The sequence below is a fragment of the Psittacula echo genome, assembly GCF_963264785.1.
Source record: "Psittacula echo genome assembly, chromosome: 7".
NCBI classification, from domain to species: domain Eukaryota; kingdom Metazoa; phylum Chordata; class Aves; order Psittaciformes; family Psittacidae; genus Psittacula; species Psittacula echo.
Window position 1 is genome coordinate 29428191 of NC_137740.1, and position 24681 is coordinate 29452871.

At 50.4% G+C, this 24681-nt stretch overlaps 1 protein-coding gene across 5 annotated transcripts in view; it reads left to right on the plus strand.

Annotated features, from left to right (window-relative positions):
* The window catches only part of DVL3 (dishevelled segment polarity protein 3), a 37886-nt gene extending 14133 nt beyond the window's left edge, over positions 1 to 23753 (plus strand). The window contains exons 2-17 of one of the 5 annotated variants that reach the window (XM_080622499.1): positions 7268 to 7337; positions 10856 to 10977; positions 11351 to 11457; positions 12019 to 12154; positions 12417 to 12510; positions 12924 to 12993; positions 13292 to 13431; positions 13627 to 13703; positions 14136 to 14203; positions 14565 to 14615; positions 14738 to 14887; positions 15606 to 15737; positions 15986 to 16153; positions 16774 to 16986; positions 17282 to 17680; positions 18127 to 23753. In XM_080622499.1, coding sequence (XP_080478625.1) covers positions 7268 to 7337; positions 10856 to 10977; positions 11351 to 11457; positions 12019 to 12154; positions 12417 to 12510; positions 12924 to 12993; positions 13292 to 13431; positions 13627 to 13703; positions 14136 to 14203; positions 14565 to 14615; positions 14738 to 14887; positions 15606 to 15737; positions 15986 to 16153; positions 16774 to 16986; positions 17282 to 17680; positions 18127 to 18158 — 2029 coding nt within the window. In that variant the 3' untranslated portion in view covers positions 18159 to 23753. Of the gene's footprint in view, positions 1 to 7267; positions 7338 to 10855; positions 10978 to 11350; positions 11458 to 12018; positions 12155 to 12416; positions 12511 to 12923; positions 12994 to 13291; positions 13432 to 13626; positions 13704 to 14135; positions 14204 to 14564; positions 14616 to 14737; positions 14888 to 15605; positions 15738 to 15985; positions 16154 to 16773; positions 16987 to 17281; positions 18007 to 18126 lie in introns of those variants that run through there. The other 4 variants (XM_080622503.1, XM_080622501.1, XM_080622500.1 and 1 more) reach the window with 4 other exon arrangements.
* Positions 23754 to 24681: the final 928 nt, after the last annotated feature.

Sequence of the window (24681 nt, forward strand, 5' to 3'; positions counted from 1 at the left end):
ACAAAGGTGGCATCTCCCGCTCAGATGCAGAGCTGTGTTATTGTGTTATCAGGACAGCTGGTTTGTACTTACACTGCAGGTGAAGACAGTGCTGCAGGGGAGCTCATGTTCACACAGGGTGCAGGGACAGATGGGAGGACACCAGCTCCTCTGGGAGCATGATCTGACGGAGCTAAACCACCTACAAATCTGTGTTTCCCTTTCTGTCCTGTGCTTTAGCATAGAGGAGCAGTGGAGAATACCCCATCCAGGGGCTTGGGAGTGAAATTAAATGGGAGAGTGATGGTCTCTGTTCACACTCCAAGAGCCCTTCTCACCCTAGAGCACCGTGCTGTTTGTACCCTGTGTATTTCTTCTCCTCGCACAGAAGGTAAAAATACAGTGAGGAAGACCCAAAGAATGCCCTGGCTTACTGAGACAAACAGCTGAAATCCTCTAATCCTGTTTGATGCATGCTGTTCGCCTGCAAAGCCCATGGTCTCACCGATACATGTGTGATTGCTGGCATGTGTTCTTTGGTTGGGTCTGTAGCCCTTGGGGGGATTGTATCCCCATGGGAAGCACACGTCATATCTGGGCTTAACAGACAAGTAATTCCCATCTGAAATCCCAGCTATGTCGGGGAATTGCCTTGTCCAATTTTCTCTTCTGGTGAAATGGCTGCAGAGTTCATTCCTGTGGCCTCAGCGTTTGATCTTGTAGAAGAGAGGAAGATTTTGCTCTAGAACTAAGAGATGCTCACATTGAGATAGTAACACCTGAAGGTGCTTCCTTTTGCTATGCAGCATTATTAATCTATACGATCATTTGGAGACAAAACATCCCTGTCCTAAGGGGTGTGTACTACAGGTCGTGAAAATGAGATCACATTTCTGGCGTGAAAATCCCTGAAGCTTGTGCCATTGAGTAAAAAGTCTCCTGATGGTTTCTGTTTGCTTGTTTTCTTTTGTGGGCTGTAAGAGATAAGACGCTGTTAAGGTCAGAAGAATGACGTACCTAATCTGTGCACTTTTGGGAGGTTATAATAGAAGATTAAGTTTCATATTGAATTTCTGGGTTTGCAGTGTTGGAAAAAATTGTTGTTCTGTAAAGATTTCTTCTTAATAATTGAACTAAATGAAGGAAAATATCATTTATTCATCTGCTCTCTACTAGCTTTATATCTTTCTAGCGTGAAATTGTCACTGCTTAGTTGTCTTCTCAATCTTTGCATCTCGTCTAGTAACAGACTCCTTTTCATCCTGGCTATTGAGCTAATATCCTTGATGGAGCTCATATCCTTAATGGGTCCCCTTCCCTCACCTTCTTCCTTGGTACTGATCCCCCAATGCCAAATCCAGCTTTTCTCATCCCTGCCACATCAGGTGAATGCTTCTCTCCGAGTATCCTCCCCATTGTAAGCCCTTAGATAGATAAAGTTGGGGGCGGGACCGACGGAGATGGGCAGCAATTGCTGCGAAGCCGGAGCTGAGGTTCAAATCCTCCTGCCGGGGCCTTTGTCTGTGCCTCTTGCATTTCTTCTTTCACTGGGCTTGTGTTACTCCATCCGAGTTCTTTGCTGGGACCTCACTGTAGGGAGCAGGTCCCACTCAGGAGAGACCAGAGCTGGCTGAAGCTAGAAACTCCCTTGTATCTGCAGCCTCACCGGGACTGGAGGCCACCAAGGGGAAACAGGGAGGTTGGGAGCACAGCAGCTGCGGTGGTAGCATCTCTGCAGCCCGGGGTCTCTTGACACAGTGCAGCCGTCTCCAAGGCTTGGGGTTTATGGCCTCTTTTCTGTCCTGTGCACACTGTCTTGTTTCCCCACCTTCCCTCATTCCTAGAACATGACTCTGTGATATAAAATACCCTCTAATTTCCTGAAGCCGGGTTGGGGCTCCCTGGAGAAGGCAGCGTCTGCCTGCCTGTCCCTCGGCCGCCTCTGCATCCTTGTTCCAGGCTGCCAGCTGCTCCTGCCGGTAGGGAGCAGCGGGGAAGCTGGGAGCATGGCATCTTCCCAGGCCGTGGGGAGAGGGTCTGCTGGCTCTTCCAGAGAAGCTGGTGGGAGGGTAGCGATGGAGCCAGGGTGTGAGCTAGGTTTCCTCCTGCTTTCCTTCCTGCTGCCCCTTCCCCTCCCCCTGTTGCATGGGAGCAGATGTGCTGCTTGTGTCAGCCCTGGCAGCCCCCTCTGCACACCCCAGATGGGCTCCTGCGGCAGCCAGAACCTCGTCCCCTCCTCCTCCCCCCAGCTCGGCCAGTCGCTGGGGATAGCGGTTGAATCATCCACCCTCTCGGCCTGCCTCCCCTGTAACCCTCCCTCCTTCCTCCCTCCCACAGGTCTCTTTGTTGGAAAATTCAAGGCAGATGAATGCTGGGGAGCGCTGGGCCTGCGGGCCAGGCGCTGAGCCTGCAGCTTGGTCTCAGCATGTCTGCCTGCCCCGGGGATGGGACAGAGGCCTGCCAGCACCTGGTCTGTTGGGTGGTTCTGCTTGTGGAGTGGCAGCGCCGAGAGAGCTGGACCCAGGCTCGCCTGGGCAAGGCATGGGCTGCCTCTCCATAGAAGGGTTTTTCTTGGCCCCTGTTCTTGGTCATGTTGTGCCCAGCGCCCAGCAGGACTCAAAACATGGGAAAATCTGAAAGCAGGCTGCCCTGGTGAACAGTAAACTGAAAGCAGTCCCTTTGAAATCAGCCCTGGGCAGATGTTTTCCCTGGTCTGTGGTGGCTCCTGCCAAAAGGAAGGGCGTTTAGAGAATCAAGAGGCTGAGCTGCTTCTGTGTCTGCTCTTTTGGGATTCCCGGATTCAAACCCCAGCAGCTGCGTCTCTTCCCAGCACGTTCGCAGGATAGTTTTCCCTGCCAGCACATCCATGGGCCAGTTCCCTCTCATGGCTGCCTCCCCATGCATCCGCAGAGGAGAAACGTGGCACTGCTCACAGCTCCCCCAGAGGCTGCTCGGTTGGCAGCTCCTGACGTGAACCTGCGATCTCGTTCGTGAGAAGTGTGACTTGAAGAGAGTGTTGAGAGGTGGGGGAGTAAGGCTGCAGGTCAGGGTTGAGGCTGAGGCTGGAGAGGAATGCAGGGCATGAATAGCTGGGACAGGATGAGGGGTGGCAGACATGAGCAGGACTGCAGAGATATTCCTGCTCAGCATGTGCCTGACTCCAGCACTATCAGTTTTTGCCCTGTAGAGTCTAAATATATAACCCGTTGTGCTTTGGCATCTGGGTGATAAATACGGGTAAATAATGTAGTGGCTGGGAAAGGAGGGAGTGAACTGCTCTGAGGTGGAGCTGACCCCTGGGATGTCTGGAACAGCAGTGGGGTAATAGGAGTGACAAGGGACCTGCTCTCAGCACAGAGAGAGCTTGTTCTGGACCGGGTATTGCAGTTGAGGGTGGGTGGGGCGTCTTGGGGTTGGTTTCCTCTGTCCCCACTGAGAGCGGAATAGTTCATTTGTGCTTAATGATTGGTCACCCTGACCCTGCAAATATATCACCCTGTCCTTTCACCCACAGGCAGGTCTCTGTGACCCTGAGCAGGCAGCATGCAGCACTGAAAATTGGCTCTGCCTGAAGTTCTCTCTAGGAATTGGATGAAGTCCAGGCTGCTGGCGACAGCATGAATGGATGCTAGTGCAGCCAGGCCAGGGGGTGTGCGTGCACACTTGGAAGTGAGGAGACAGCAACTTGCCTGCATTGGAAGGGGTTGAGATGGGCATCAAAGAGGACAGGTCCTGGGGGGACTGCCTGTGTTTGACACTCAGCCCAGGCTCCAGGGGCTTTGGGCAGAGGCTGGCATAAGGCATGCTGAAGAAGCATTAAGCCAGCATGGTTTTGATCCATCCTCACTGCTCCTTTCCTGCTTTTTCATGCTTCTCCATCTGTGCAGGAGGAATTAATGCACATCCTGGGAGTGGATTAGACTGCTCGGACTGTGACCTCCTCATCTGTGCCTGCCAGGGAAGGACACATTTGTCCAGTCCCTTTACTGGCTCTCTAGTCTGGGCAGGGATTGTGATTGCCAGCTGCCAGCAAAGATGTGGCAACATGCTGCCTTTCACCCCACGGGGCAGCCCTTTGCTGAGCGTGCATGACACTGGAGCAACCAGCGTGGCTGGCAGGGTGGAGTGAGCCTACTTCCTGGGTTTTGGTCTCCGAGCCCTGTTCATTTGCCTTTTGCTGATGCCTTGCGATGTTGGCGAGCCTTGCCACCCAGTTCTCGGTGGCAGTTTGGGCAGCTGTTGGTGCAGCAGGTGGTACAGAGTACATGTTTCTCCAAGCCCCAGCATGCTAGGACTCGATGGCAGTGCCTGGACAGCCCAGCAGTCTGGGGCAATGGGTCACAGCTCCGCATCCCACGCTTGCATCCTCTTCGATTCTGTGTGAGTTGGGGACTGGCCTGGGGACCCTTCAGAGCTGTTGATGGGATCCCACCTCTGTGTACTCTGTTAATTACTTACAAGCTGCTACTTCTTAATATATTACCTCCCTTGATTTCACATTTGTTCTTTGTCTGTTGGATTCTCTCCCCACCCCCCCCCCAAAGAAAAAAAAAATAAAATTATTCACTGTTTCATTACTACATTGGTTTTTTAAAGTGCAGTAGATGTCAAGCTACCTGAGGTATAGCTTGGAAGGGGAAAATAGTATCACAAACTACTTGTAAGATATTTTTTGTTAAAGAAGAGTACTTCAAATGTCATTGAGTAGAAAAGAAAATGATCTTGTTAAAGCCATTTTACCATTAAATTTGATTTATCAAAGGTGGTATTAGTTGAATCCAGTGAATTAACACTTGTTTTGATTACATACTCAGTGTGGATGTGATATGGTGCCAGTGATATGTAGAACAGAATAGAACTTCTCTCTAAAGAAAAATGATGTTTTTACTGTTGGGAGGGAAAATTATCAGTAGTCCCTCCATTATGAAGACTTACAATAATTTAGCTGTTTGTGTAATGCAGGAACATGACATTCTGGCACAACTGTAAAGCTTGAAGTGATGTTGAAATATTATGTAGGTGATTAAAAAGCAACAGTAACGTTTGGGAAGCAGTATGTTTAATGTATTGCACTTTCATCTATTAGAAATCTCTGGCATAGGTTGTGATTCTTTCAGATCATTATAGAGAGGCTTAAATTATGTATTTATTTAGAGAGAAGCAAACTGGTGGAAATATGTCTGCTGGAAATGTGATACAGCAGAGAGAAAACAGTCTAGGAGGTTCCTGGAGCATGTGGAAAATAACTTCCTGACACAGCTGGTGAGGGCATCAACTAGGGAAGATGCCAACTGGACCTGTTTGTGAGCAGAGAAGGACTTGTGGGTGATGTGGTGGTTGGAGGCCATCTTGGGCACAGCGATGACAAAATGATAGGGTTTTAGATTCTCCTGAGCTGGGAGATGGAGACAGGGGCAGGAAGCAGAATGAAGCCCCTGTAATCCAAGGGGAAATGCATCGACCTGCTATACCACTTAAATACACACAAGTCTATGGGGCCAGATGGGATTCAACCAAGGGTACTAAGGAGGTTGGCAGAAGTGCTCACCAAGCCACTTCCCATCATTTATCAGCAGTCCTGGCATGGTGGTGAGGTCACAGCTGACTGGAAGTTAGCAGATGTGACGCCTGACTACAAGAAGGGCTGGAAGGAGGATCCAGGGAACTGCAGGCCTGTCAGTCTGACCTCAGTGCTGGGGAGGGTTATGGCACAGATCATCTTGAGTGCCTTCATGGGGTATGTGCAGGACAACCAGATAATGAGGCCCAGTCAGCATAGGTTTATGAAAGGTCCTGCTTGACTAACCTGATCTCCTTCTATGACACGGTGACCTGCTTAGTAGGTGAGGGAAAGGCTCTGGATGTTGTCTACCTGCACTTTAGGAAAGCCTTTGACACCATTTCCCTCAGCACTCTCCTGGAGAAACTGGCTGCTCAGGGCTTGGATGGGTGTCCTGTTCTCTGGGTAAAAACCAGCTGGGTAGCCAAGCCCAAAGAGTGGTGGTGAATGCAGTTAAATCCAGTTGGTGGCCAGTCACAAATGGTGTTCCCAGCACTTGGGCCAGTTCTGTTTAATATCTGTATTGATCTGGATGAAGGAATAGAGTGCACCCTCAGTAAATTTCCAGATGACACCAAGCTGGGTGGGAGTGTTGATCTGCTGGAGGGTAGGAAGGCTCTGCAGAGAGATCTGGGCAGGCTGGATCAATGGGCTCTGGCCAATGGTATGAGGTTCAACAAGGCAAAGAGCTGGGTCCTGCCCCTGGGTCACAACAACAGGGTCTCAACCCCATGTAATGCTGCAGGCTTGGGTAAGAGTGGCTGGAAAACTGCTTGGTGGAAAAGGACCTGGGGGTCCTGACTGATGACCGAACATGAGCCAGCTGTGCCCAGGCAGCCAAGAAGGCCAATGGCATCCTGGCCTGTATCAGAAACAGTGTGGCCAGCAGGGCCAGGGCAGTGATCATCTCCTGTACTGGGCACTGGTGAGGCTGCACCTCAAATCCTGTGTTCACTTCTGGGCCCCTCACTACAAGAGACACATTGAGGTGCTGGAGCAGGCCCAGAGAACGGCAACGAAGCTGGTGAAGGGTCTGGAGAACAAGGAGCAGCTGAGGGAACTGGGACTGTTCAACCTGGAGAAAAGGGAGGCTCAGGGGGAACCTTATTGCTTTCTACAGCTGCCTGACAGGAGGTTGTAACAAGGTGGGTGTCAGTCTCTTCTCCCAAGCAATAGGACAAGAGAAATGAACCCAGGTTACGCCAGGGAAGGTTTAGATTGGATATTAGGAAAAATTCCTTTACTGAAATGGTTGTCAAGCACTGGAACAGGCTGTGCAGGGTGGTGGTGGAGTCACCATCCCTGGAGGTATTTAAGAGATACAGGTATGGCACTGAGGGACATGGTTTAGTGGTGGACTTGCCAGTGCTGGGTTAACTTTTGGACTTAGTGGTGGTCTTAAATGTATTTTCCAACCTAAATAATGCTATGATTCTGAGATATGCTCTGATTTTTTTTTCTTCCTTGTTGATTAAAATGTGAATTGGGGGATTAAACAGCTGGATGCAAATGGGAGAGCCTGTTTCTCCCTCATCTTCTCTCCAGCCTGCCAGTCATAGCTGTGGGCATAGAAAGCTGTAGCCCAGCAACAGGAGGGAGCTGCTGTTTCTTTCCCTACCCAGTCTCCAAGCCTGGACTGCCTGTTGTTGGGTGCAAACACCTGCCTGGGAAAGTCTCCTTTTCTTAAGTCCTGGACCCAGCTCTGACTGCTTCCTCTCCCCTCTACAGGGTGGTGAAAGAAGAGATTTCTGATGACAATGCCAAGCTTCCCTGCTTCAACGGCCGGGTGGTGTCTTGGGTAAGCAAGCCCATTGCTTCAGTATCTCACTGCCTGTTTCTTCTCTCTAAAAACCACTGTTTGGTTGCACAGTGCCAAGTGAGGCACGGGGACTGCTACATACTGTCGGTGTGCTGAGTGCTAATGAAGCTGATGAGCTGGATTACCACGCTCCAGTCCCTCGTCTGGAGAGAGGCTGCATGGTGCTGGGTCCCTTGTGCCAGGGGAGATGCAGGATATCTCTGTGGAGAGCTCGTGGTAACCGATGGTTGGCAGAGGTGGTGGTCCCGGCCTGTCTGCAGCGTAACCCATGTGCCCTTATGGCAGGGTCAGCTTTCCAAGAAAAGTTCTGCTCCGGTGACTGGCGCAAAGGGCTTAAGTGACTTTAGTGCTGGTGAAGCGGACTGGATTTGACTGCCCTGAAGACTAAAGGTACTGCGTGGGCAGCTGCAGGACAAGCTTCTCCCTCTGTGCCATGCCATGCATATGCTCTGTGCCCTGCCCGCATGCCTCCCTCTGCCCTCAAGGGGATCCTCTGTTTGCAGGGGGGAGAGTGTATTCAGTCTCCATAGTCCATTATCCCTTTTCGCCTTCTGTGGAGCTGCAGTTTGTGCTGATGGGGAAGCATAGATCTACACCAGGAGAAGAAACAAGAGGCTGCCAAATAACCCCCTAAACAGTGAAAATCCTCAGCAAATCAGGCTGAGTCAGACCTAATGCTTCTTCTGGCACTGCATTAAAAAGCTAGGCCCCAGATGAGGGCCGATGAAGCAGCTGTGTTTCAGGAGGGAGGGCAGGGTTGATGGGACCAAGTGGCTGGGCGCCCTGCTGCTGCTCAGGCTCCTGCTGGGGTGCTGGCAGCACGCAGAGTGGTGTCCTGCCTGGGTTCCCAGGAGGAGAGGGTGTCCCGGCTCTGCACAAAAAGCCATAGCCCTGGCAAGCGGATGCCCGCCACCCTCCCTCTAGTGGTTATCAGGTCGTTCTGAAAACAGCCTCCGTCCCCGCTGCTGCTCCATCTGCCCTGATGCATCTCCCCACCTTTCCATTTCCTTTGCCTTTTTTTCCTCACCTGCCTTATGGGGAGTCCCAAAGTCTCTGAGCCCTTTCCATTGCTCTTTTTTCACCTGGCGTGCTTTTCCTTGTGGTCCCTGCATCCATGTAGCTGCTGGCTTTCCTTGTAGAGGCTCTCTGGTTGCTCCGTGTGAGTGGCACAGCTCTGTTGTGGCTGTCTGGTGTGACCAAGGTACCATGCTGCTGCTCTGGTGTGCCAGCTCCTTGTGGGGAGCTTATGCCTGGAGTTAGCACTGACCAGTACTGGCTCTTATGCATGAAGGGTGACAGCAGTCTCGGAGACCTTTATGTACAGCAGATGATCCCTTTTTCTATCTCTGCTGATAGTCTCCTTGTCCATGGGTGGTTTGGGGGCTGAGGGGTAAAGGGGGACACTTGCTTTGCTGCTTCTGCCAGACAGGCTGGGATGAGGCTATTTTAGGGACTTGGTACTAAGTTTAGCTGCAGGGAAAGACAGGAGCTTGGATGCAAATGACTATTTCCTGACAGTGCAAGAGGCAGGAAAAGAGCAGGGTGCTTATCAAAGCCTTCCCTGGAGGAAATCTCAGCCCCAGGGGTGTTAGAGGAAGGCAGCATAAGTCCTCCTGCTCAAGACCCCTCCTCTCCTTTCCTCCTCACTGCTGTTTGACAGCTGCCTATGCCTAGTTTGCTCCGTCCAGATCTATTTTCGTGGTTTTGCCTTGAATTCTTCGAACATAGAACATTGTGTCTTTTCCCTGGACAGTGCTGGCCAGTATCCCTTATCCCCTGTGCTCCCAGGCAGTGGCTGCCAGAGCAGGGATGTCACCTGCGGGGAGCGGGATGTATCTTGGGAAGATAAGTCACCTGGAAGGTGCTGGAAGCAGAGCTGGGCATGTGCCTGGGGCTTTCTAGAGAAAGGGAAGCCCAGCAAGTGTGAGACAGGAGCTGGTTAGACAGTCGTGAGAGCAGGAGCTGTTGGGCTTGTCCTGGGGCTTGTGGGACGGGCTCTGCAGCTTTTAACACCCCAGGGTGCCCTCTGCCCTGTCTGCTGCATTGGCTGTGGATTTTTCAGGGCTGCTCTGTCTTCCTTGCCCCAGCTGCATCTCTGTCTCTGTTCCCAGTGCCCCCTGGCAGCAGACCTCTCTCCCCCTGCCCTAATGATGGCCTGTGAGGCACACACACACCCCTCTGTTTATCATGGTTTCCTCAGTTCTTGAAGGTGGGTTCATCCCAATGATGCTGGGAAGCACTCAAGACCTGTGTAAATGGGCCGTGTCTCCAGCACCTGGCTTGGCATCTGCTTTTGTCTCCATGCAGATGTGGTCACCTCACCAGCAAGCAGTAGAGCTGCCTCTGCATTTGTACTGGGTGTTATGGTTTGTGCAGCATTCAGCTCCTTTCCAGCCTGTGTTTCATGATCCTTCTCTCCTGACCCACACTGGGACATCCCCCACCTGTGATAGATTTGACTTCTCCTGTGATGGCTAATGGCTTGGCAGTTGGTTTAGTTGCACAGGCTGAGACTTCACCTCTGTCCTGGTGTCCCCACCTCCCTGGACTGGCTGCAGGCTGACCCACAGCCTCTTTTGTGTGGGGCACTGGGCCCTGTGTTCCCTCCCTAACACTGGGAGAGAATCAACCCTCCTACTTGTCCATGCTGTGCAGGGGACAGGCTTGGGGCAGATGTGGAAGCATGTTGGGAGTGGAGAGAAAGCAAACCTGGATAGGGAGCAATGTTGGTGAAACCACTTTCCATTTGGCTCCTTTGAGCTATCCTCTGTTTCATCCCACTGGTGAGCCCATTCTTCCCAGAAGAGGCTCCACCTCATTCCTTGAGCCCTGAAATTGGTGGTTTATCTTGGATCCAGAGGCACAGATGTTGGTGTGCCTGAGCTGTACCAATGTATGGCTGGTATAAAGAGTTCCTGGGGTTTCACCCTTGAATTTCTGCACTGGGGAATCTGTTGACTCTCCCAGAGACAGGCTGGAGGTTGTGCCCAGGACAATTAACTGGGCACAACCTGAATGTTTGTGAAGTATGTATGGAAGCCAGAAAATGCTGGGAGTCTATTTCAAAGCCGGTCTCAGTCCTGAGCTGGTAAAATTGAGAAAAGGAATGACTGGTAGCTGCCTCTTTTGATGTAAGAACAACTAGGGAAATCCATTCCTTCCTACAGGACGTGTGCTAAAGGTTACCTGAGTGGGAAAATCGTGTGGTATGAGTGCGCAGATGATGTCAGAGTCTCCAAGCAGGCCTGTCATCCACCCGGATTCACTGCTGGGTCAGGAATTCCTGAGCCACAAATAGCCAGTGTCTGGGAAGGCACTGAAGGGAAATTTTGCTACATGCTTGGCCTGTTCCATACCCGCTCCTGGGCATCTGCTGTTGTCTGCTGTCAGAGAGGAGATCTTGGGCCAGGCAGGCTTTTGGCCAGCTCATTTGGCCACTCTTGTAGACGTTTCCCCAGTGCCTCAGCCATTTCATTGTCTGTCTCTCATTCCTCCAGCTGGTGTCTGCAGAGGGTTCCCATTCAGATGCTGGCTCAGTCTGTGCTGATAACCAAACAGAGCTGCCACCTTCTCTGGAGCGCACAGGAGGAATTGGAGACTCCAGGCCTCCCTCTTTCCAGTAAGTTACCTGGACACCTATCCTGGTTTCTGAGGGACTAAAAGTGACTGCTGTAAATCCAGACCAGAGTCTGGGACACTCCTACCCAAATTGGCAGCTAGAGGGGAGGAGGATGGGGCCTGGAGCTTTGTTATTCAACAAGTAAGGGCATGCTGAAAATAGTGCAGGGGAGTTGGCAAAGAGCTGCCATAGCTTCCTCCCTTCCCTTGCCCTGCACTCATAGATGTGCTGTGGTTGTTCCCCACCACTTCTGCTCCTGTCCCTCAAGAAGCAGTTGGCTGATGGCTGGAGGATAGTGCTGGCCAGCACAGAGGTAGAGAGCCTGTTTAAGTTGTTCCTGCTGGACATATTTGTTCCTTTTATCTCATTGCAGCCCTAACACTGGGGGGAGTCGAGAAAATTTGGACAATGAGACAGAGACGGACTCAGTGGTGTCATCCCAAAGGGAACGACCCCGTCGGACAGATGGGCCTGAGCACGGTGAGCTCTGCAGGGCATGGCTAGGTCATGGCTCCAGCCATGGGACAGTGCTCTCTGCTTTGCAGAACCATCCCGGCTTAGAAGGACTGTTCAGTGATCTGAGGCCATAGCCTCACACTGGAGGCAGAAACTAACATGTATCTTGTGTCAGAGCTTCGTGCTGAAACCTCTGGGGGCAAAGGAAATGTGTCCTGTACAAGCCTCAAGAGCAGGAGGCAGCAGTGCCTCAGTCCTTCTTGGCTGAAAAGCAGAGTGTGCTGTAGCCTTGCCACTCCATGCTGCAACTTGCTCTGCCAAGGAACCAGATCCAAGTCTTCCATGAGTTTAGCAGCATTGTTCCTAAGCGGCCCATCAGCCCCTTGTCCATTCTGTAGTGATAGAAGAGGTATTCCACAGATGGATCTGGTCCCAGGGTGGACTCAGAAGACTCAGATCTCGCTGGCATTAGATGGGATTTTCTGATGGACAGATTCATGTTGAGAAGGCTGCTGTGAGCCTTGTGTAGGAGAAGTGGTTTCCCTGTGGCCTGTCTCAAGCACACAGTGTCTTGTCTTTTCATAGCACCCAGGGTGAATGGGACTGTAAAGGGAGAGCGGCGCCGAGACCTGGGCGGGTACGAGAGCTCTTCCACGCTCATGAGCAGTGAGCTGGAGACCACCAGCTTCTTCGATTCAGATGAAGATGACTCCACCAGCAGGTAGGAGAGTTTGGGTCCTGGAGGAACACTAGCTTCCCCCTGCCTCCCAGCACAGAGAATTGTGTCCTTGTAGAGCACAGTAATCCTGGTCTCCAGGGTCCTTGCTCAAGTCTCACCCAGCAGCCCCCTCTTCTATTGTCTATCCTCTACAGACATGTTCTACCCCTGCAGTCCTCTATTCCCTGTGCCGTTTCTGTGGCTCTCTTGCTCCCAGAGCCACCACCCTGGCAGCAGCGGATCTGACTCTTGCTTTTGCCTCTAGGTTTAGCAGTTCGACAGAGCAAAGCAGTGCTTCTCGTCTAATGAGAAGACACAAGCGACGCCGGCGGAAACAGAAGGCTCCACGCATTGAGCGGGTACTGAGGGGCTGGGTATCCTGGTGAAGGGCAGTGCAGGGCAAGGTGGGCTGGCTGCTGGATCTCTCCACTCAGTGCTCCAGGGATGGTCAGGGATTCTGTTGTGTTTGCTGTAGGCACAGCTGGGGACAGATGGTGTCCAAGTGCTGAGACCTGATGAAGTCCTGTAAACCTTTCCCAGGCAAATGTAGCCTTGAAATCTGGGACCGCAAATCTTGTCCTGGCTTTGCAGAGGTCATAAGGACAGTGGCTGATGCCCTCTGGCTCTGCAAAGCTCCTAGCATAAGGCTGGAATTGTGGGTGATGGCTGTGGTGCCACAGAGAGTGTCAGGGCACAAAGTGGAGGGAGCTGAGGCACTGGGAATGTTATCAAGGCACAGGAGGTCATCTCATGTTTCACTTCTGTTTTGCAGTCATCGTCCTTCAGCAGCATCACAGACTCCACCATGTCCCTGAACATCATCACAGTCACACTGAACATGGGTGAGTGGGGGGTGTGCATGGACCCTGCGATCCTTACAAAGTGAAGCTGGGTGGCGAAGAGGGAAGTCAGGAGGACTCAAAGAGAACACGCATGCGGGGAGGGGTGAGGAGATGGATTCTTGTAGGAAAGTGGCTTGTCTTGAAGCACTGTTCTCTCAAGAATTTCTCTGTGTCCTGGGACATTTCTTTGGGACAGGGGCTCAAATGATCATCATTAGCATGTGAGTTGTCTGAGGCTAGGGCTGCTTGTGCCTTCTGTTTGATGGTGTCTTACTTGTTTCTCTTTCTATCCCTGCAGAGAAATACAACTTCCTGGGCATTTCTATAGTGGGACAGAGCAATGTGCATGGAGATGGAGGCATTTATATTGGCTCTATCATGAAGGGCGGTGCTGTGGCAGCTGATGGCAGGATTGAGCCAGGAGACATGCTCTTGCAGGTACTTCACACCCACAATACCATCTTTGGGCCTGGGAAAACAATAAGAAAAGACCCAGAAGTCTCCCTGCTCACTTTGGCAGGTTAAACCCAGGAAGCTGTGCTTGGAAGGGGGAAGCTGAGTCACGGCTGAGCTGAGTGGGGAGCTCAGCCTCTGATCACGTCTCAGGGACTCACCTCTTTTCATTGTTTGCAGGTAAATGACATCAACTTTGAGAACATGAGCAACGATGATGCTGTGCGGGTGCTGAGGGAGATTGTGCACAAGCCAGGGTAAGTACTTGGGGTGTTTCTTATTTCCATGGGTAGCTGCACAGTGGGTGCTTGGGGTGTGCGAGTCATGTCTTCCAGTCACCTCTGCCAGTGGCTCTGGAGAAGCTCAGAACTTAACATTTTTGGTGTTGCTTTGGCTTCCAGGTTTTCATGCCCAGAGCAAGAATTGCAGCCAACAGAATGGTGGTGAATTGGGGTTTGTGCCCCTCTTTTTTGTGGGGATACTGTGTCACTAGGGGTATCAGCAACCCTCAGCAGCATTGCATCATTTTGTCCATACTGCTAAGGAGATCCAGAGCTAGAGGGGGACAAGGTCACTTTTCTGGCAGCTTCTCCCTGTCTTGCAGGAGAGAGCCAGCATACAGCATCCACCCATTACACAGAGGTTTGTGCCACTGGGCTCTTGTTCTAATTCTTGCCTTTTTGTTGCAGGCCCATCACCCTGACGGTGGCCAAGTGCTGGGACCCCAGCCCCCGCGGCTGCTTCTCGTTACCCAGGAGTAAGTGGATAGCTGACCCACCCTTAATGCTGGTGCCCAGCTCATGTGAGAGCCCTGCCTTAAGCACTTAATTGGTTGTTGTCTTGTTCCTCCCCTGTGTGTGTGACTCCGTGTGGCACTGAATTGGGGTTTGGTGGGTTTTCAGCTTTCCTATTAGGAGGCTGCTATGTCCTGTTCTCAGGCCAAAATGCCCATAAGCCCAGCCCTCCTTCCCACATCACGCTGGGGACGCGTTTCACTGGGGCAGGGGGGTCACTTGCTCGGGGCGCCAGAGGAAAGAGAAACCCCTGCCTTGAGCCACAGGGGGATCTCTCTCTCTGCACCTGTCCTGCTGACCCTTCCTCTCTTCTTTCTCTCCCAGTTGCTCCCCAGCGGATCTGGGCTGGGCCAGACTCTCCATGCTCCGATCCGGGTGAGTCCCGGCAGATGCTGGGAATGGAATGGGCTGTGCTTGAGTCCCTGTCCCTCCCCAGAGGCTGATTGGATAAAGGGATAATTTGTTATAGCTGCTGACTGACTCTTTCTTCAATGCAGGTGAGCCCATTCGGCCCATTGACCCAGCAGCTTGGGTGTCTCACACGGCAGCGATGACCGGCACCTACCCAGCGTACGGTATGAGTCCATCCATGAGCACAATCACTTCCACCAGCTCCTCCATCACCAGCTCCATACCAGAGACTGAACGTAAGTCCTTGTGCCTCCGTGCTCCACCCACTGCACAGCTTCCTCGCCTCCACTGTGCCGTAAAGGGAGCAATACGTCTGCTTGGGGACAGCTGGGTCAGGCAAGATCTGCCCTGCCAAGGGACTAGGAGGGAGGCAGCTCTCACCAGGCAGGCGCTTGGGTCAATGGAGTTCTGCCTGGGTGAATTAATACCACATTTTTCAGCCTTCTATGTAAGGAGAGTAAAAGAGCTTGGGTGTAGTCCGGGAGCTGTGGCTGGTGCAGAAGAAAGGCTCAAAGCAGTCAGGGGTTAGCAGCTATGAGTGTGAGGCCAGAGGGATTCAGCTTGTCCCTGGAGCAGTTGCCCTTCCAGACTGCAGATGGAGAGGCAAAGAGATTTGCAGTGTGGCAGGGTCCTGCTGAACACAGGGCTCTTCTGGTTGTTTTCTGAAGATCTCTTGCTGTGTGGTGTGGGCTCAGCTGGCAGCCTTTGGATCTCAGCTGCTTGGGACTGTCTGGAAGGAAGGAGACTCTGGCCTGGGTTTTGTACAAAAGGAAATGGCTAATGTGAAGGATAACAGTGGAAGACTGGAAGGGGAGTTACACAGCATGTGCCCCAAGGCTGTTCACAATGTATTGTTCCCTGGCCCATTCCTCCTTTGTGTGATGCTTCCATGCAGGCCTGTTGTCTTTTCTGTCCTCTCTCATCTCTGCCTCCCTTCCTTCATCCACACCACAGGCCTCGATGATTTTCACCTGTCCATCCACAGTGACATGGCCACCATTGTCAAAGCCATGGCCTCACCAGAATCAGGCCTGGAGGTGCGTGACCGCATGTGGCTGAAGATCACCATCCCCAATGCCTTCATTGGTAAGAGACTGTGCTGCCTACAGCCGAGGCTGGGACTGGGGAATGGGTGGCCTGTTTTCCAAGCAGATGCCAGAGGAGCATTTCTGTCGCCATAAACTAACTGTTGACCAGGCCGGTTACAAATTGAACCTTTGGCTGTGCAGTCCCTTTTCAACTTCTGGCCCATTTTGTCTCGGTTCCAGTGTGGCCTGCTGCCTCAAGGGCCACTGTCTTTCTCTTGCTGTATTTAACTGAGTGTTTGGTGGCAGGTTCGGATGTGGTGGATTGGCTCTATCACCATGTGGAGGGCTTTACAGACCGTCGTGAATCCCGCAAATATGCCAGCTATCTGCTGAAGGCTGGCTACATCCGACATACCGTCAACAAGATCACCTTCTCAGAGCAATGCTATTACATCTTCGGGGACCTCTGTGGAAGTATGACACTTGGCATATTTGGGAGGGAGAGGATGGGGGGATAGAGGTCCTACAGAGCCCTGCTGACACAATGAGGACATAGCTACAGCTGTTGCCATCAGGCTGGGCCCCTTGTTTTACAGACACTGCTGGAGAGTGATAAAGAATTTCCGAGCTTCTTTGTCATGCTGCTGCGGTGGTGAAGTTGGAAGCAGCATTGACAGTGTCACCCACTATGTGATCTTTTCTTCCAGGCAGCCCTAGCAGAGTCCTAGTCTGTACCGACTGTCTTCAGGCTTTGAACTTCCAGTGGTGGCAAGGGGGTGGTGTTCAGACAACTGGGTTCTGCTTAAATAAGAGGGATGGAGGGAGTAACTGACAGGGTGGGCTGTAACTCTGAGGTGCTCATTTCCCATCAAAGCTGGTCTCTGTGTTAGACTGGCAGCTTGAACTTGCACAGCCTGATTGTTGTCCAGCCAGGAAGCACAAATGGATACACTGACAAGCAAGGAGAGTGCCGACTTTCTGTGTCTCCTTGTGGACCCCCTCCATGTCCATCAGCAAGAATGGACAGGGAATTTCTTGATTACATGTGGTTGTCTTTCTGCTTGGATTAACCACTTTTCTCTGCTTTCTTGCAGACATGGCTAATCTGTCTCTTCACAATCATGATGGTTCCAGCGGTGCCTCTGATCAGGACACTTTGGCTCCACTCCCCCACCCAGGAGCCGCACCCTGGCCTATGGCTTTCCCATATCAGTATCCACCTCCTCATCCATACAACCCCCACCCCGGCTTCCCTGATCCAGGATACAGCTACGGAGGGGGCAGCGCAGGCAGCCAGCACAGTGAAGGTGAGTGAAAAGAACTAAAATATGCCTGCAGGTGGGCAGATGCCGTGTTCAGTAGAGGGAAGCAGCAGGAAAAGGCAAGACCTTGCTTAGGCAAGGCCATAGGTGTGTGGGGAGCCAGGGCAAAAGCCTTCTCAGAATGGTTGTAGAACTTGGAGCTGAAAAGAAACTGAGAGCATGGACTGTGCTGGTGGATAGCTGTGCTGCAGCATGCTCTAGTCCTCTCTTGCCTAGAGGAGCATCCTTTCTTCTTGACTTGTCTGAGCTGTCACCTACCCTTGCCTTGTGCTCATTGCAGGGAGCCGAAGCAGCGGTTCCAATCGCAGTGGCAGTGAGAGAAGGAAGGAGAGAGAGAAGACTGGGGAGTCCAAGTCAGGCGGCAGCGGGAGCGAGTCAGACCACACCACGAGAAGCAGCATGCGGCGTGAGCGCGCGGCCAGTGAGCGCTCAGTGCCAGCCAGCCAGCACAGCCAGCGCAGCCAGCACTCACTGGCTCACAGCATCCGCAGCCACCACAGCCAGCAGTCGTATGGGCCGCCCGGCCTCCCCCCTCTCTTCAGCCCCCCCATGTTGCTGATGCCTCCACCACCTTCAGCCATGGGGCCCCCTGGGGCACCGCCAGGCCGTGACCTGGCCTCTGTACCCCCTGAACTGACAGCCAGTAGACAGTCCTTCCGAATGGCCATGGGCAACCCCAGTGAGTTCTTTGTGGATGTAATGTGAAGCGCCTGTCCCTTGTCTGTCTGCTGCCCTCCTTTCCCCCCTCCATCCCCGTCGTTTGTCTCCTAGGACCAGCCTTGGCTTCACCCCTTGGTTTTTTGGTTTGGTTTTTTTTTTGTTTTTCCCTTTATTCCTTTTCGTTACCAAGACAAGAAAAGAAATAAATGAACTAAACCTTGATTCTAATCCCACCTTGAGCGGGGTGGACGGGCCTGGCAGGCCTGCTGGGTGCTGCAGCCCCTCCTGCCACCAGACTTGTGTATTGCCGATGGTAATTCCCTCCTGCTGTCCTCTCTAACGCCATTAATCCGCATCCATCCCAGCACCCTGTGCTGCTTGCCCGTGTGTCACTGCTGCCTCGGTCTTCCCACCCTAAACATCTCTTCTTTCTTTTCACCCTTTTGTGTTTCTTCTGTCAAGCAGCAAAGAATTACGGGGTGTTTGACTTTCTCTGAGCCTGCCGCCCGTGGGGGGGAGAGCTGGAGCGTGGCGTGGCCCGACAGGAGGACACGGAGCTCCAGGGGCGCTGGGCACGCGTGGTGCTGAAGATGGCTTCTTTCCTCCCCCTTGCGAAGACACCCTGCCCTTCCTGCAGCCCTGTGAGGGGAGCAGGGAGCAGCCTTCCATATACGTGTCAAATCCCCTTGTAGTTGCCTTTCAGCTAATGCATGAATGTTGCAGGGCTTCAGTGCCTCCGGGCAGTGGAGAGATGCTGCCGCTTCCCTCTTGCCTTCCTTCTCTTACCCACACATTGAGGCAGGTCCAAGCCTGGCCCAGCCTCATCGCAGGACCTTCTTTCACCTTGCCCTTGTCTTGGGGCTGTAGCTCTGCATTCAGCCTGGAGCTGTGGCTGGTGCCTGTGCACAGTTCTGCACAACTCAGGGCCCTACGCTTGCCCTTGGCTACTTGGAGTGGTTCAAGGGCAGAGTTCTGCTCCCTCCGGCCGCTCTTTGCCCTCCTGACTGTGACACACTGCTGCCTTTCCTATTTGTAGGGGCTGTCCAATGCCTGGGGCTGGCAGTTACGGCTGTGGCCTTCTCCTTCCTGCTGTTGAGCAATGTGACATCTTTAGGGGCTAGCATGGACATAGAAGATGAGAGGGGCACAGCTGTTTTGCTGTCATGCTTTGGGAAAAAGTGAATGTTCCTTTTATGTACCCTATGAAGTATATGGGTCTGCCTCCCCTGTTTCTCAGTACCACATGTGCTGTTGGCCGGGCTGTTGGGAGGCATAAGGCTCTGGGACTGAGCTGGGATGGCCTGGCTCGTTCCAGGCTGTGAATTGTGCGTGGTGGCAGCACGAGCTCTCCAGGGAGGGAGGCAGCAGCTTGGGCTGTACCTCTGAGGTTAGGGCCTGCAGATATGCTGGACACTTGAACCCATTTGCTCCAGTGCTCCCTACCCTTTTCTTTCTCTTCTGGGTATTCAAGAGATATGCCCTGGGTGGGAGGCAGCCCCCTTTCCATGTCCAGGGCCAAGCACGGTACAGTACAGACACACTCCACCCTGCTGGTGCTGGTGCCCGGCACCCTCTTGGGCCGCGCCGTGGCTTTCTCTGCAGGTGTTGCCTCCGTTTGTCCTTCCTGTGTTTGCAAGTTTTAGGTGCTGGAGATAAACATATTTTACTCCTCAGGGGTCTGTGTTGCGCCTGTAAAACCTCTGTCAACTCTCACGTGCCATCAGTTCATCTTTCCATGACCCCTAAACCCTCTCCTTCCTGTCATCCTGCCCGGAGCTGTGCTGTGCTGCCATCCATCACTGAAATCCGGGAAAATAACCTCTTCATCTAGGAGGGCAGGTTAGAAAGCTGACATTACGGTACAGAGGGGATCGCTCTGCCTATTGTTCACACCAAGAAGGGACAGTTTACAGCTTACATAAATTATTATATATATATTTATTCATCATCATCATTCTTCAGAGTGCCCACCTAATTCCCATTACTCATTGCATATGATAATCTGGGTAGATAAGGCTGTGGCACAGGTGGTGTGAATTCCAGGATTGGTCTTTGGGGGCTGTTTCGAGAGAAATACCCACACTCATTTTACTCCTTTGTGGAAATCCGTTATTGAAGGACACTGGAATACTTGTTTAGTCTCACCAATTAACTGTAAGTTCTTGTTTGGGCAAATCTGTGACCCTGAGAGGTTTCTTTAGCTGTTTTCTCTTGCAGCTGTTTACCTGTTTCTCAAGCCTTATTGAAAGGAGGAAAGCCCACATCCATTTAAAGGAAGACATCTGGTCCTCTTGTTGCTTCCTTATCTGGAGAGTCCCTGTAGCCTTGTCCATGATTATGTCTCTATACACAATGGAATACTTGTCTAATTCAGTATCAATTCCCCCCTTTGGAAGTACTAGTTATGTCTCGAATTACTTCCACAGCTGTTTTTCTGTTCCCCTCTTTGCACAGCCTGTACAAACACTGACTATTAAAATTGCGACTATTATCATAGTAGGATAGCGAACCATTCCTGTAGGGATCACGCTCCAAAGGATTGCGAAATTTTGTTTAACCAGTTAGTTTCATTAGAATATGTCACTGCCTGTTTGTCTACAGCCTTGTTCTTTGTCCAGAAGTAGGATGCATTTGCTGCTTCCAGTGCTTTAGTCAAATTTTCAAAATGCTCTAAGACTTGAGATCTATGACTTAAATCTATGAGAGATTTAAGGGAATGATACCCCATGGGATAGGTTCTCCTGCAGTATGAAGGACAGGTAAACAGTCTCTCTAGTTAAATTATGCATTTTCCCACCCCCTGTACCAATTTCAGGATCAAGTTCTTTCTTAGTTGGCTCACTGAACAGTCCTCTGCAAATAGAAATTAAGTGATCCCAGTCAGTAACTGGTCTGCTTTAGGTGTGTTGGTCCTGTGGCTTTAGCGGCCCATTCTGGTGTCAATGAGGGTTTGACCCAACTGTAATGAACCCATGTGTCTACTCCCTGCACTTTGACGGCAGTGTTTGTTGTCAGCAGTACCAGGTGTGGTCTCTTCTGATTTCTTGAAGGGGTTCTTTGGTCGAAGTTTTGATGTAAATGCAGTCTCAGGGCTGCTATTTATGATCAGTAATGTCCAAAATCATGGGTGCCCCCAGTACAATGTACCTGTGGAGAGAGGACAACACCTTCTGTGGGGACATAACTTATTCCGTTAGATACTGATCTCCAATAATGTGTTCATTTACTTTTCGTGATTTGATGTGGTTGCCCATATAATATTTCATATGGGCTTAATTTTTCTTTTGACACCAGTCTGACTCTAACTCTTAACAAGGCCAGAGGTAACACATCTGGCCATTTCAGGTATGATTCCTGGCAAATCTTACTAATTTTTTTCTTTAGACTCTGATTGATTCTTTCTACTTTCCCACTAGACTGGAGTCTCCAAGGGGTACGCAAATCTCACTTTATCCCTATTATCTTGGACAGATTTTGTACAACTTCGGCAATGAAATGTGAACCCCAGTCAGATGACATTGCTATAGGTACCCCAAACCTTGGAATTATTTATTTCAATAACATTTTTATTACTTCTCTGGCCTTATTGGTGCGACAAAGGAAAGCCTCCAGCCAACCAGAAAACACATCTGCTAGTTCCAATATATACCTGAGCCTGTTTTGCCATCGCAACTCTGTAAAATCTACTTGCCTGTAGTGTCCCGGACAATTGCCTTTCTTTGTTATTCCAAGTGGCTGTCTTTTATCATGGTAAGAATTGTTTCATAAACAAAGTTCACACTTCTTTACAAGACTTTTTCTAATTCTCACCATTCACATACTCACAACTTGGAGTTTTAAAGCCCATCGTTGATTCTGTTCCCCAGTGAGTTGCCTGGTGTTTTTCCTCAGCTATTTTTCTCGTATGAGGCTGAGGAATTATTACTATCCTGTTTGGTATAACCCACCATCCTTCGTTGTTCTTCTTGGCTCCTAATAGACTTCCAGTTTCTCATCCTCTGATATCTTGGAACTTCATTATGCAAGCACTGATACTTATGAGGCAATATTAATGAACGGTCCCTGCCGGCAGCTTCTTTGCCCGTTTTGTCAGCAAGGCAGTTGCCATTATTCACTGGAGTATTACCTAATCGATATGCCTTGCAATGCGTTATTGCTCCTTTCTGGGGTAGCTGGACTCCTTTTAGCAACTCCTGTATTATTTGTCCATATTATAGGGAACCACTGAAAAATTAACAATCCCCTTTCCTTCCATATGGCCCAATGGGCATGAGCAAAGAGCAAATTTTGACTCTGTCTACATGTGAATGGTTTTACCTTCTGACAGTTCCAGAGCTCTCAGTAGCGTGATCAGCTTGGCTTTCTGCACTGATGCATTGGGGGCCAGGGCTTTGCCCTCTGTTACCTCATGTTGGGTTACCACCGTGTATCCTGCTTTCCGGTTTCCATTTTTCATGAAGCTGCTACTACTCACAAACAGCTCCCAGTCCATGTCCTTTGGGAGGGGTATCTTGTAGGTTGGTATGAGTGGAATATACCTGCACTCAATAGTCTGTAAACCGTTGTGAGCTCTCCTGCTTCTGGATCAGTTGTCAAAAACACTGCTGGGTTCAAGAGGTTAGTTACTTTCAATTCTGCATCCTTCTGTTCCAAAAGCACGGCCTGCTTGGGGAAAGCCAATGTCTGCTTTTCTGTTCCAGGACGGTTGTTACCATGTGAGGTACAAATACAGTCAATTTTTGTCCCAAAGTATTCAATAAAATTTTCTATTAAAGGCTCTAGTCCTTTCCTTGCTTCCAGTTTTATAGGATATTTTGTCTTACCAGCCCGGCGTTTGGTTTCAGATTAATAGTTACTGGTTCCACATTTGTGATCAGCCCAGGACTCCAGTAGCCAATACCCGTGGAGTGACTGCCTATTCCGCTTCTTCTGGTATATCCAGCTCAGTGGCTGGTTTCTGTAACATACAAACTTGGGCCTCCACAGCTTTTTCCTCAGGGATATATATCTGGATTTTAATTTCCTTAAACATAATTTGTACATGTAATTTACTCAGTATATCCCTATCCAATAATGTCAGAGGGCATTCACTCATGTAAGGAAATTGATAGGTCAACATCCATTTGCCTATTTCAAAGGTTGAAAGAAAGGCTGGTTTTATTTCTGCCCTATGGCACCAATGACTGAAGCTGTTTGTTTGCTTCATTGTCCTTTGCAGGTATTCATAACAGAATAGGTAGCTCCTGTATCTACAAGGAATTTTACCTTATAATTTTCCAACCTAACTAACTGAGGGCTCTGTTGGGGAGGGGTTTGAATCTTCCCCACTCCTCCTTAGTATTCATCTAAAATCATTGTTTTGCCACCTATCTGGACATTCTGCTAAATCCTCGGTGTCTGTTTTTACTGTGAGGGCATTCCCTCTGTTTACAAATTGCACACTGGTCCTTCTCTAAGTGAACCCATGCAGTCTGTTCACAAACATTTCATGTAATCCTTCCCTCCAACCCTTCCCTCTTGGGCTGTTCCCCCCTTTCCTGGTTTCCTGTGTGATAGCTACAGCCAACAATTTTCCTTCCCTACACTTTTCCTTCCTTTCCCTCTTCCTTTCAATAAGCTCTCTGTTATTGTACGCTTTCCAGGTGGTCTCCAGCAGTTCATTGACAGACCAAGAATCTGCCCTTCCAGCTTTTGCAGCTGGCATTTAACGTCTGCATTTGATTGTCCAATAAAAATACAAGATAACTGTGCTGCATCATCTTCTTTTTCAGGCTCCAAAGCAGTATACTTCCTAGCTGTTGCCATGTGTCCTTAGTAAGAAGCAGACTGAAACTCAGTCTATCCCCTTTCCCCTGTACTACTTGATATAATTTTGACTGATTCTTTGCTTTAGGAATCACGTTTCATTCCAAACAAACTCAGCTGTTGGTACCAGGTTAATAAATACCTCTGGGCCTGAATATTTGGATTCCACTCAGGGTCGGTGGAAGGAAAGTGGTTGTCCACTGACCCCTGCTGGGCCCCCTGCACAAGGATTCTTTCTGCCTCTTGCTTTTGCCAGCACCGCACTTCCATCATCCTACGTCACTAAATATCCAGTATTACCTATAAATTATTCCAGTCTGGATCTTTTGTTCTAATAATCGTCTCCATTACTTTAGATACTTCCTCAGGATCTTCCCTATAGGTCCTGGCTAACGTTTTCCAGGCTCGTAAATCTGACATAGAAAACGGCACCTTGATAAGTCACCACTCCCTTCACCCCTACTCCCTGGTGTAAGGGAGCTTGAATGTTTAGGGGAGCACCTCTCCTTGTTCGCCTCGCGAAGGGGCTAAAGCTTTCACTTCCAGCATAGTGGCTTCCTTCATTCTCTGAGCCTGAATCTGCCCCCCACCCTTGTTCCCTTTGCCCTGTTCTACCTTCTTGCCCAACCAATACTTCCACATCCTCTTCTTCCTGCTTATATTTAACACACCGCATACCAATACTACATGCAGAACATCTCTTGAGTGGTTTCTTCTTATCCTTTTCCAATGCTAATAATATGGAGTCTTTAGGGATATGCATACATTCTTTTCACAAATCTGAACTGTTCTGCAAAACAAAGAATAAATCCATCCCATTTTCCCTTCCTTCGGCAAAACAGCATCAATTGCAAAATTGTATCACAATCAACAGTCCCATTAACAGGCCATTTCTCCTGACCTTCTAACTTATACAGTGGCCACTAATGATTACAATATTCAATGAGCAATTTGGGATCCCTTCTCCCAAGGATTGCGAAGATTGTCATGCACCATTGTGATGCCCAAAATTCCAAAAACTGATCTGTACTTTGGGCACCCCTGTAGTACCGTACAGCTTTACCCAATGCTGGCAGCAAACCTGTGAAAAACCCTTCTAGCCCAGCACTGTGTATTGTCACCAAGAGCAATTTACGTGCAGGCAAAACCTTAAAGTAACATCTTTACCTGCCTCCCAGAGGGAAATGTGCAGAGTATTCCCCAGACCAGGGAACA